The sequence below is a fragment of the Dendrobium catenatum genome, unplaced genomic scaffold (assembly GCF_001605985.2).
Source record: "Dendrobium catenatum unplaced genomic scaffold, ASM160598v2 fragScaff_scaffold_847, whole genome shotgun sequence".
NCBI classification, from domain to species: Eukaryota; Viridiplantae; Streptophyta; class Magnoliopsida; order Asparagales; family Orchidaceae; genus Dendrobium; species Dendrobium catenatum.
Window position 1 is genome coordinate 4,859,462 of NW_021319309.1, and position 13,689 is coordinate 4,873,150.

The 13,689-nt window shown below is 33.3% G+C and overlaps 1 protein-coding gene across 1 annotated transcript; it reads left to right on the forward strand.

Annotated features, from left to right (window-relative positions):
• The first annotated feature begins 1,121 nt into the window (after positions 1–1,121).
• LOC110107854 (probable glucomannan 4-beta-mannosyltransferase 11) lies at positions 1,122–12,918 on the forward strand. Its single transcript, XM_020838281.2, has 10 exons — positions 1,122–1,213; positions 1,314–1,690; positions 8,121–8,219; positions 8,396–8,648; positions 9,174–9,284; positions 11,571–11,707; positions 11,797–11,910; positions 12,008–12,207; positions 12,297–12,491; positions 12,635–12,918. Exons 1-10 carry the CDS (start codon positions 1,207–1,209, stop codon positions 12,798–12,800), a joined length of 1,659 nt encoding a protein of 552 aa, XP_020693940.2. The 5' UTR covers positions 1,122–1,206; the 3' UTR covers positions 12,801–12,918.
• The last annotated feature ends 771 nt before the right edge of the window (positions 12,919–13,689 follow it).

Sequence of the window (13,689 nt, forward strand, 5' to 3'; positions counted from 1 at the left end):
TCCAACCTCCATCTCCCAACTACAGTGATCCTACCAACCAAAATAACATGCCAACATTCTCTTGAGAATAGCTCTCAAATCATTATATTCTTCCAACCCCGACTATGTAATGTGCTTTATATTTTTTATATTAAGCCAACGTTTTCCCCCCATGAAGGGGATCATTTGTAATCAACAATACACACTAGTGGATCCATTTCAACTGGACAAGACCTCGTGGTTTTTCTCCCTTTTCAAGATTTCCCATGTTAAAATTATGTTGTTTCTTAAGACACTTGCACCCTTCTCTTTTGATCTGTATGTTAAAATTATGTTTTGTTTCTTCGTTCAAAATTAAGATGCTAAGCACTTTATCTATTTACCGTCGTAAACATTCCAGAACTCAACAAATAGTATTGTACTTCACCTCGACCTATAAAAAAGAGGTCATAGGATAAATTCATGACATATGGTATCATAGAGTTTCTCCCTAAGCTCTCTCTCTTTCTCCTTCTATGTTATTTAATCTTTCTTATCTGTATAATTTTACTCATGAATTCAGTGAGTTCCCTGCCTGAAGGTTGGAGTTGGTCACTCAGCCTAACCTTAAATAATGATTCATGTTGTATTCGGTCCTTTCAAGGAAAAAAAAAACATTATTGAGATATTATTTTTGGTCGGTCGATAATAAAACAATCTATCAGTACGTAGATGTTGAAACGGCAGCATTGCTTTAGCTCACAGATCAAATCATTAAACATCAATCACATACAAAAGTATAGAACGGTCCAGCTACACCTTCGAATCAAGATGAACTCCCTTTCTTGGTGCATTATTAGAGGATCCTATGTAGGAAAAACTATATTCTCTCTCTCTCTCTCTCTCTCTCTCTCTCTCTCTCTCTCTCTAAATTTATAGAATAAAAATATTCATAGACTATCAGTAATGTTTAAGCTTGTTTCAGATGCAGACATTTCAACGTTCATTTCTTCTTTTATAAAGAGTTTCATTCCTTCAACCAAGCAATAATTTCCATCGATCATTACAAGAAAACAATAATTTCTCAATCATAATTTTATTATTCGAAGAACAAGCTTCAATAATAAACACAACTGCAAGGTCTATACTCCCTCATGTGTTCTAATTTCTATATGAGCAAACCCATCTGCTACATCCATGTCTACAAATATTCAGCATTAACATTAGCAAGGCAGGAGAAAGAAGAATATGGAAGGTTATTAAAATTAGTTTAAGTTCCTCAGCACATTCTATATAATTATTTTCTTTGTTATGATTATACACTAATTAGCAATAATTTTGTTTTTCTATCTCAGGTGTAATTACATTTTCGCTCTATGAGCATATTCGTATGCTGATTGACAAGTTGTTATATCACATATGGATGACGCTATTATGGATGAGGGTGGTTGTGATTTTACCGATAGCGAGAAAGATTATAGTTGCATTAATGTGGACGAGGAGGGTCATGATTTTACCGCTGATGAAAGCAATGTTAGTAATTTGTTTGGTATTGTTGGTATTGGTAATGATGCAGAAGACAACGATGGGATTTGCGAGTCTTTATTCCAAAATATTTCGACGAAGGCCGGAGAGGATATACAAGTGTCATTCTATTGAAGAAGATGAAGAGCTTGGGAGCTTGGCATATCCATTGGTTCTTGTTCAAATACCAATGTACAATGAGAAAGAGGTATTATACATTAAGCCTAACATATATGTTTATTTTGATAAAGAAGATGCTTAATGTTTTCTTATATTTATGATGGACAATTCTAATGCCATTTTCTTCTTCAAACCTTTTGCTTTTTTTTTTTTTTCCTTCATTGTTTTGTTAACATTTAAATGTACTAAATTATTTCAACAATTATAGGATTGTTAATTCTAAATCAAGACAAATTATGTAAGTTGGCTTAGATTCGGTAGGCTGGTTCAGAGAATTGGGCCAAAATTAAATTTTATATATGCTAACCTTTATATATATATAATATCAAAGTCTTCCATTCTCTTTAGCATCTTTGAGTAATACTAAGACAATATTTAGTTTGCATAAATATTAATATATTATTAATCTGTTATAAGGAATTTAGATTGATTGAATATATATATATTGACTTAATTTATAACTTTCAAAAAGTTAAAATATTTGAATGAAAAATTTTCAACTTCAACTCTAGGACCATTTGAAATTAGTTTTCAATATGTTTATACTTGAAACGAAAGTTTTGACACGAGATATCTGAAGAGCCCAAGATCACTAAATTTTGATTATAGTGAAGCACTGAAATGTCTAAAGAACTTAAAAATATCAAGGGGATCAACTATTACCATTTGATGGAGTACCCAAATTTTTGGCAGAAATAATCAGGATGCCACTTCAAAACACTATAAAGAGAATTTTTACATATTCATTGAAGATTCTTATGGAGAGAGTTACAACGATCTATCTATCAACATTCAACATCTGCATCATCCACTAATGTCAATCATTAATCTTTGACATTTACTGCAAACATCAACCATTGATTGTTATCATCAATTGCTAATGTTTGAAGTAAACCACCACTTAAATCTATCATTGTTAGCTAATGATTGCTGCTCATGCCTCCCATTGAGTGATATCAATGACCACCATCAAATTCCATTAACATACATCATCATCAGTCACTAAAGCATGTTAATGTACATGATCGGCCACCAATGGCATCCATGTTAATTGCTATAAATGCTCATTGTTGACTATTACTAATCTATGCCACCCATCATCACTTACTGTCAAACAGAGTTGATGTCCATTGTTGATTAACGCCAATGTTTGTTGATTACCTTATCTTGTTATCATATCTTCTCTTATGAAATGGTGGTATGGTAGTTCATTGTAATTTTTAATCATTACGGTGGAATCATTTCAGTTGAGTTAGACTCCATAATTTTTCACTTATTATAATGTTTCACATGAAAAAATCTATGCATCTTGGACATCGTGGTTTATTTATCTATGTGTGAGCTGAATTTTTTTTTGCAATAATAAGATGATAAACACATCCCTTGCCATCATGAATTTTTTAGCATGCAATAGTTTAGCACCTTCTACAAGACAATCTCATAATCATGGGTTTTATAAACATCTGCCCAATGGACGATAAGCATGGCACCAATAACAATTGAGACCCTTCTGCTTCAACTCTCTATACTCTATAAATAAGTCATTTAAATAGGAAATTTAGGCTTATGTTGCTCTCCTACCCCCACAGGCCTAACCACAAAAGCAAAGGCTTTTTGTCTTTTTATCAAAAGACTACTTTCATAATATAGATAAATTTCAAGATGAAATCATTTAGCTCCAACATGGATGTGCAATCCAACATCATGATAAAATAATCAAGCTAAGGATTTCCCTCTTCATTATCAACCACATGCAATGGTTGGAAGATTCAAAGACACCAACATTAAGCTTGCTCGTCACCAAGATGATAATGTACCCCATCTAACTGATAATGACATGGCTATCTCAACTCACTTTTTCCCCCCTCCCTGCAACCCATTATCAATTGGTTTCCACGATGAATTCACATACAACCCCTTTCAATAATGTCCCTTAAGATACTCTTCATAATGAACTTCGATGACTAGTTCATAAAGAGTTTCTCATGGGGACAAACACTAATAGCTCCTCAAAACTTTCAAAAGCCTCTACCCATGCTTATGTTCTTCTATGATAATCCTTACTAATATGGTTTAAACTTCTAGTTATAAACTTCTATGATGGCTCATTAAACCCTTACTAACATGTGGATCATTATAAGACTATCATGCATATCCATAGCTTGCACTTGATGAAAAACTCTGCCAAGTCTTACCAACAACCCTAAGAATCAATCCGGTGTAAAATTAATTCCCATAAAAATGACTAAATGTCCATAATCATTATCTCTATAACATTTGAAAATTACATGATGACGATTTTGGGGGTGAAAAGTTATCCAAGTTTTTTGGTTAGAGAAATATAAATTTAATTAAAAATTCTAATAAATTTTCATATTTTTTAAAACTGAGTTGGGTAAAATGAAACCTACATCAATCTGGATAACTTTCAGAACTGGGCTGTCAGTCGAAAATGATTCATAGCAGCCCAAAATCAACTCTCTCTCTCTCTCTCTCTCTCTCTCTCTCTCTCTCTCTCAAATTCTCCCATATCATTCTCTACAATTGGCTGCCTAAGGGAAATGAACTAATAGATTTTTGATATTTTTATTATTAAAATTTGGCCCAGTGTCGTGGCGCAATGAGGTGCTAAACAAGGTGCTCCCTTCAGGAACCTACGGTGTTGTGGTGCATGGCTTACATCAGAGCACAAAGTCAAATTCCAAAAACCCAAGAGCACCATTGTCGCAGAACCGCCAATCCCAGAGTCGTGATGCCCCTAAGAAAAAAAAATTAAATTTTCTAACTCAGAAAAAATCTTGAGACCCGCTTTAGAACACATGCATACAAAATATCAAACACGTGCAAAAGAGCTCAAATGCAAAAAATTAATGAATTACCTTTAATTTTATTAGGCCAGAACATGTTGAACTACACAATGACTTTATAGACGTTACATGAGAAATTTTTTACCATGATGTTGGAGGAGCTAATCATGGGTTGATTCTAAAAGGAATTTAATACTAACATTCTCAAGGAGGCCCTACATATTGAACATCACATGTAATCGAAACTATTAAAAAAACCCAAATTATGGGGCCTAGATTGTATTTTTGTCGTCTAGACACATTCAACATAAAAATATTTTTATTTAAAAGAAACAACAAATGAATATTTGATTCACCAAGGATACTTGCATTGAGCCATTATTCATATGACCATTATACAAGCTTCTAGCTTAATGATAAAGACATCATAAGAAAGCCATTGGGACAATTCTTACTATTATAAGTGTTCAACTATAACCTATTTATTCTCATGGTTAAGAATATACACTCTAAAATAATTAAATTATTATTGAAAACTCTACGATTGATGGAATATACCACCTATATCAAGATTATCTCATCAACGTGACTTGAATTATTATCTCTTTCACTAATATTATAAATATTCAGGGTTGACATGAGCATCATTTTCTATCTCTCATTGTCCTCATAAATCCTGTATTAATCAACAAGGAGCTTTAATCTAGCTCATTCTCATTACATTCATAACTTTAAGGATTTTCTATAAAAATTCTTAGTATGGTCTCCCTTCAAATGACCTTGGATGAACCTCCTTTAATTTGTAATTAAGCAATTTTACCCAATCTATAGTAGTTGAGATTGGATCATTCCATGGTGTAATACTGTAATATTTAATTTGTGAAACCCCTTAAGCAAAAGAAGATAAACTCTTAAAACATCGAAGCGCCTTTTAGTATAATGGTTAGAGTTTTATTTAAGAAACTCCGCAATTAAGAGTGCTCTTCCGGGAGCAATTTTGAGATGGGTGACCTACATGAAAATTGCTCCAATATGACACAAATGTGAAGCTCTTAGGTCAAACCGGATAAATTCTCGATAATTAAGTGTCATACAAGACAAAGTGATACACCATATGAGCCACCTCTTGAATCTTGTATAGGACAAAATGCTACATGACAGAAGCCACCACTTGAACTTGTAGGGGCTGCCACTATAATCATATATGTTTGGTGGATGATTCTGATATAAAAATGCTGACGAGGATATCATTTATGTATGTGAGGGAGATTGTGAAGCCCCTTAAGTAAAAGAAACTAAACTCTTAAAACATCGAGGTGCCTTTTGATGTAATGATCATAATTTTATTTAAGAAACTCTGCAGTTAAGTATGCTCATCCCGAAGCAATTCTTGGAGGAGTGACCTTCTAGGAAGTTACACCAACAGGACAAAACCATTAGGTTCTTAGGCCAAAATGGATAATATCTCGATTGTGAAGAGTTTAGCTTCTTTTACTTGAGGGGTTTCATAACTCAAACCACAGTATTTAAAGGAAAGTCTTAGGTCAAAGTGGACAATCTCTCGATAGCTAAGAGTTTGGACTATTACATAATTAACTCCTCTTATTCAACATCATTAAAGTCATAATTATCCCCTACATGACGACCAAGTTTTCCATATATGTCCAAGGGCATAAGAGAACTAAGGGAAACTCAATTGTTTGCTCCCTCATGTTTCATCCAACATATTGGAATCTTATCGTTGATAATGACCTTTGTAAGAATTTATCCTGTATTGATCAATGCTAATAAATTGACAAAATAAAGGATTATCTTGGAGGAAATATCTAGCATTTGTGAGCCTTAAATGATTAACCATAACATTTAGAATTTGAGGCATCTATATGAGAATGATTATGATTCTCTTATGGGTACTTAATTATATTATGCATTTTGAATATCACTACTTTATCTTTTACTTAAAGGTGTGACTCTCTTCTTTGAATATCAATAAGGGGTTCTAGTTGCTAGAAATGATCCTACAAATATGATGGGAATCTCTTTGTTTTCTTTCATATCCAGCAAAATACAATTAATAGGAAAAATAAATTTATCCACCTTTATGAATAACTACATCCTCAATAGTTTCTTAGGGACAAGTCCATGATCTACCAACTTGTTATAGTTATAGGTGCAAGTTTTGCTTCTTCTAATCCTAACTTGCTAAAAATAGACTAAGGCATTAAATCGATGCTTACTCCTAAGTTACTCAATGATTTATCCAATAATTTATCATCATGAATAGTATATATAATCATAAAACTCCTGGTATTTTTTCAAGAGGATTTACCTATATACCACTTTATTTCATGTTATTTACATATCTAACATTCAAATTTTTAATATTTCATGTTTATTACCCATAGACAACTTTAATATCAAATATATCAATTGAGTGATAGTCATAAAATATTAAAGTTTTAGGTATTAGATATGTCACTAGCATGATATAAAGTAGTATGCATGTAAACCCCCCCATCTTTTATTTTTTGTAAAAGTTTTCTTTGAATGATTGCGTTGTATTCCTTAGTGAGGGCTATGGTTTCAAATCTCCTAATTTTCACCTTTAGGATGATATGTCCTTCATGAATTTTATATAGCTAGGCATTTAGTCAAAAGCTTAAGCAAAAAGAATATTGTTGATTGCTAATTTTTTACAAATTTTAAAAACCTAACACATTATTTATCCAATTAATACTTTTATAACCTATGAAGAAACAATGGAGATTGTTTGTCCATTTTCTAATTGCTTATCTCATTATTAGTTTTATATTTTCTTACTTTCAATGCTTCACTCGTTTATCACTCTTCATCTATCTATTATTCAGGCTTTTGCCTGTCTTACTCATTTCTTTAATTTTTTACTACTCATAAGCCTAATTTCTTTTAATATTCTATGACATTTTTTAACTAGGGATTACTTCTATATTACCAGGTAAATTTCATGGTGGTTTGATAATTAATGTATTAACTAATATTATCCTAATTACACTCAAATAATTCTTATTATTTAGCTTTATAATCATTTTAAATATAAAATAATGAAGTCTAGAGGTCATAATTTGAAATATAACGGTTCATGCTACATTCATAAAAATAAAAAATTATTTTTTTTTTCAAAAATATATGATTAATATGCTTTAGACATAAAATTTTCTTTTCCTATAAATTCTTACCCAATATTTAAATAAAAAATTAAGAAAAATGATATTATTTAAGTAAATTTATTCAATAATACTTTTTTAGAAAGTGAAACAATACTCTTTTTATAACTTGAATATACTGCCCCAAGAGTTAAAATTTGCAAAATATTTCAAAATTCAACATAGAAAAATCTCTTTTGTGACTGAGGTTTCATTTAGGATAGCTTTCTTATAGTTTTATAAAGCTGTTGTATATAGTAATTTATCAAATGCATAAAATTTCTTTTGAAAGTAATAGTAATAGAATATGTGGTTGCGGTTTGAAAAGCAAAACAGTAAGAAAGCTATTCCAAACTAATACTTAAGCTTACAAAATATCCCTTCCACCACCTTTATACAATGCCTATCTTCTCTCCACATGTACATGCATTTGTTTTTGAATACTTATGAAGCAAAAGTAATATTGCAGGTCTACCAGTTTTCCATACGAGCAGCATGTAATATTATGTGGCCGACAGATCGTGTAATAATACAGGTGCTTGATGATTCAACAAATCCGATGATAAAGGTAACATTTCGTGTAACATATTGAGATAGGTCATCTCAATATCTTACTTTCTTCAGTAAATAATAATACGTTTGTATTTTTTATAAGTTTTTATGTGTGAAACAATACTTGATAGTTGATATAACATTTTTTCTTACTAACAACATTATTTTAATTTTCTTGATGTAATAATGTAGGAGCTGATTTATGAAGAATGCAATAGATGGCTGAAGAAGGGAAAGAACATAAAATACGTGAGAAGAGATAATAGAAAGGGATATAAAGCTGGTGCCCTAAAGATGGGAATGAAGCATGACTATGTGCAAATATGTGAATATGTCGCTATGTTTGATGCTGATTTTCAACCTGAGCCTGATTTCCTCATAAGAACCATTCCATTCCTTATTCACAACCCCAACCTTGCTCTTGTTCAAGCTCGATGGAAGTTTGGTAAGTTCACAATAAATAAATAAAAAAGTTATTTGTAGAAACAAAAGAGAATTTACAGTGGGTATTATTTTTCTTCAGTATTGCATGTTGCTTTTCTGTAAGTGCTCATTTTTAGGATTAATTTTATGTTATTATCCATTAATAACATAAGCAATTGTAAAATTATTGAAAAAAAAAGTTTATAAAGGATAAAAATTAATGAATGAAAAAGCACTTTTCATCATACTTTAATAATGATATTTTTTACTATACTATTTTAAAAAATATGACATTAAGGCTTCATTTGGAACGACTTTTTTATTGCTTCTTAAAACAGTTCTTTAGTATAATTTTTTTAATTTTTAAACTCAAAAGTTGCTTTAAGAAGCATAAAAAAATCACCCCAAATGAAACATATAAAATTGAGATTCTGGTTATAATCTCAATAATGTTTAATTAATAATAATGATTTTCTTAGCTTTCGATCGAGATTGAAATTAGATATGGTTGATTACTCTACTAATGCTTCTTCTTTTGTTTTTATAGTAAATGCAGATGAATGCATGATGACAAGGATGCAAGAAATGTCTATGGATTATCACTTTAAGGTGGAGCAAGAATCAGGATCAACCACTTGCGGATTCTTTGGTTACAATGGTAAGGTTTTCTTCTTCTTCTTTTTTAGAGATTCTATATTGGACACACCAATTTAGGTTGAAATTGAAATTGACTATTATTTATAATTGTTGCGACCTGGAATACTCGTGGCGATAGAGAAATATAAAGTTTAACGTCTTATCTTTGTACAAAAATTCATCATACAATCAGATAAAAGAGAGGGTATAAAGTTCATAAGAGACTAGAGTTTTTACGTGGAGACCACCCTGGAAAAGGGAAAAAACCATAGGGTCTGGCTCTTTTTGAATGAATCCACTAGTCATTATAGGAAAATTATCCATTACCAACGGATTTTCCGACGGCTTTCCGATGACTTTCCGGCAGTATTTCGAAGACCTAATCTTTCAAAAGAATTTATGGCAATTTCTCTGCCGGTTTTTAATTAATTCTGAATTTTTTTATTTATTTTTTTTGGCAGCCTTTTCTGCTGGAAATATTTTTCATGCACTAGAAAATACCGACGATAATATTTTTCCTACGCGGATTTTATTGATGGAAAATTTATCGTCGTAAAGTCACTAGTAAATTCCAAAAATGCTGGAAAATGAACAATTTATGCTGAAAAATGACACCGGTAATAAATGATTTTCCTATAGTGAGTGTTTGTAGCTGGTTACAAATGAGGCTCTTCCTTAAGGGAAGACCTTGATTTAATGTAGGAAATATACATCATATAAAATTCATAACATGATGGGAATCAGAAGAATCAATATTTACATGTTTGTTTAGTCGACAAGACCATAGTCGGCTAGCGATGGAGGTTAGAAGGACCGTAGTTTGGAGACGGAGGTCGGAAGGATCGTAATTGGCGGGGTATAGAAGTCGGAAAGACCGTAGTCTTGCGATGGAGGTCTGAAGGACGTAGTAGGCGGGCGACGGAAGTCGAAAAGATCATAGTCTGACGATAGAGGTTGAAAGGATTGTAGTCGATAGGCGACGGATGCCGGAAAGACTATAGTCTAGTAACAAAGGTCTGAAAGGTCGTAGCCAACAGGCGATGGAGGTCAGAAGGATCGTAGTCTAGCGACTAAGGTCGGAAGGACCATACCCGACAGGCGACGAAGGTCAAAAATATTGTGGTATGGCGACGGAGGTCGAAAGGACTGTAATTAGTATGCGACGAAGATCGGAAAGACTGTAGTATGGTGACGGAGGTCGAAAGAACTGTAGTCGATGGGAGACAGTGGTCAGAAAGACCATTACCTGGCGATGGAGGTCAAAAGGATTGTAGTTGACGGGCGAGAGAGGTTGGAAAGACCATAGTATGGCGACCGAGGTCAAAAGTACCATATTCGGTGAGCAACAATGGTCAGAAAGATTGTTTATTTGATGACGGAGGTCAGAAGGACCATAGTCGGTAGGCGAAGAATGTTGAAAGATCATTGTCTGGCAACAAAAGTTGGAAGGACTATAATCTGATGACTGAGGTCAGAAGGACCGTAGTTAAGGGCTAGGTGGAATCCGACATCAGTCGATGGCTGGGCAGAAGTTCGGCATTAGTTGGAAACCAAGTGTAATTAAGTTCAACAATAATTGGAAGTCGGGAGGAAGTCCGGCATTAATTGGTGGCCGGACAAAAGTTCGACATTACTCGATGGCCCGATGGAAGTCCGGCAATAGTCTAACGACGCTCAGTGGTCCGACGGTGGTCAAGGAGGAGTCTGGTGGCATGAGAGTTCTAGTTTCTCTCTCTTCCTTGCTTGGCCCCTCTTCAGGTGAAGAATGAGGAGTCTATTTATAGTTTTCTGAGACTGACATGGTCAATAAATAGGTGGGAGATCAAAGGTATGCAGGGAGTGTTTTGAATGAAAGGCCAATATCGTCTTCTTTGATTGTAGATCGTTTACTGAGTATTTGAGTTCCTTAATGATTTTAGAATTCAATGATCTTGAACTCGTTGGATTCGTCTTATCAATCCGCTCGATTCAATTATAGCATGTCACATTTGGAAACCGTTTGATCATCTAATTTATGATTTAAATCTTCCAAATGCGCTTCATGTCTTCAATATGGACTCATTGGACTCGGATTGGGTCGAATTTGGTGTCATTGGGTTCGTCTTTTCGAGACTTTCAGTTCAACTATAAGTTTGCACAAATTAGAATTCAGATGATCTCAAATTTAATTTCGAAAATTATCAACTTAATTTTGCCTCTAGATTCATGCCCGATCAAGTTAAGTTTTTTATGATATATCAAAGAGTAGCAAACAAAATTCCTAAGTAGACCTATTAATCCCCACAAAACTTGCTGCAAAACTGAACAGGAACAGCAGGAGTATGGAGAATCCAAGCCATTAATGATGCCGGAGGTTGGGAAGACAGAACTACTGTTGAAGACATGGATTTGGCCGTGAGAGCAACTCTTAGAGGCTGGAAATTTGTCTATGTTGGAAGCATCAAGGTACTTGTCTTTTTCAATGAAAATTATCAGTCTCTCTCTCTCTCTCTCTCATGCTAACTTTTTATCTGGTTGGTTAATGAATTAAATAGGTAAAAAGTGAATTGCCAAGCACTTTCAAGGCTTACCGCTATCAGCAACATCGATGGTCATGTGGCCCAGCTGTTTTGTTCAAGAAATTATTTTGGGAAATTTTGTTGGCCAAGGTTCATCTGTCATCCATTAAGCTTATTTAATTAAGAATATCTGTAATTAATAGTATTATATCATTGAATTAACACTTTGTCCTTTTGAAAAATGCAGCAGGTCTCCTTCTTGAAGAAATTCTACATTATCTACAGTTTTTTCATCGCCCGGAGAATTGTAACTCATTTTGTCACCTTTTTCTTCTTCTGTGTGTTCATCCCCCTTTCCATTTTCTTCCCAGAAATTAAAATCCCCAGATGGGGCATAATATATCTGCCTACAGCAATTACCCTTCTAAATGCCGTTGGAACACCAAGGTAATTTGTATTAATTCTTCCTAATTTTCCTCTAATTACGATCAACTTTGTTCTCTAAATGATTTTCTTTCTATTTCTTAACGTTGCAGCTCGATTCATCTACTGGTTTTCTGGGCACTTTTTGAAAATGTGATGGCACTTCATCGATGCAAAGCAGTTCTTATTGGATTATTCGAAGCTGGAAGGTCGACTGAATGGATTGTCACCAAGAAATTAGGAGATATATCGAAGACAAAAACAAATATTTCCATTTCAAAACAATCAAGAGAGAAATTTTGTGAAAGGTAAGCATTTAATATATGCACTGCAACAAATTTCTCAATTTTCCTGAAAACAAAGTGTGACAAAAATTCAAAATTTTGAGGTGGAAAGGAAAATAGTATATAATAGTCGTCATTGAACTAATTTCTGTCTTTTAATATCTCAGGTGTTATCCTCTTGAGCTGTTGATGGGTGTCTTCCTGTTACTGTGTGGGTGTTATGATTACAAATATGGAAATAATCACTTCTTCGGCTTATTCTTCATGCAATGCATCGCCTTCTTCGTCATTGGGTTTGGTTATATTGGAATAAGAGTTCCAAGGGACAATTAGCCATTCTTCTCTCCTTCTTGTTCTTCTTCTTCTTCTTATTCCATCATTACTAAGTGAAATAATAAGATTATTATTATTGTTCTTATTAGATCTGTTCTATTTTGCTGAGGTTATCTGTTCATTTAGAAAATTGTAACAAAGAAAAATGATTTCACAGCATTTCAAATAACGCTAAATCAATATATGCCTCTGTGGTATCTTTCTTTTCAGAGCAAACCAGAATCCATGAATGAACACCAAATGAGCTCGCAAGCATACTCTGAAAGACAGAATCAGACATAATGTAATCAAACGAGCTCAAAATGAACAACTATGCAATTATTACAATAATAATCCATTCACCAATAGAGACATGAAAAGCTGTATCTGAGTAGTTTCAAATCATCCATGCATGGCCGGAGATAAAACTTATGTCAAATATCAAAGATTGAAATGGGAACAATTACAAAATGCTACGCATAATTCCTTGAGGCAAATTAAACTCCAATTATGGTACTCCAGAAAGAGTGCAACTACTTGGAAATATTGTGCAAACTCACTTCTTTGTAAAAGAAATCATCATGATGCGCTTATGTGCTTAAGTGAGGTGAGGTTGAGAAATGCTAGCTCTTGATACTTTGATTTGTTGCCAAAGAAAGAAAAAGAAACATTAAATATTTGTATATAAAGGTTGAGATAAAATTCCAAAATTCTTGGTATGATTCTTGGAGGAAGATGAGCTCTTCTTGAGCTAATTGGAAGAGAGAGGGAGGAGACGAAGCGAGCTAACAAGAATTCCAAATTACTTTATTTAATGGGCGCTTTTTTTATGTCAAGCTATACATCCTATTTATAAACTAGAGATGATTGTAGTGTCTTGCAGAACCAGTTAAGCTGAAACTGGATCAAT

Bases quoted from the DNA above. Each gene is read 5' to 3' on its own strand.
- LOC110107854 (XM_020838281.2), top strand. The intron at 8,649-9,173 runs GTAAGTTCACAA...TTGTTTTTATAG, and splicing joins TCAAGCTCGATGGAAGTTTG to TAAATGCAGATGAATGCATG. The intron at 9,285-11,570 runs GTAAGGTTTTCT...AAAACTGAACAG, and splicing joins CGGATTCTTTGGTTACAATG to GAACAGCAGGAGTATGGAGA.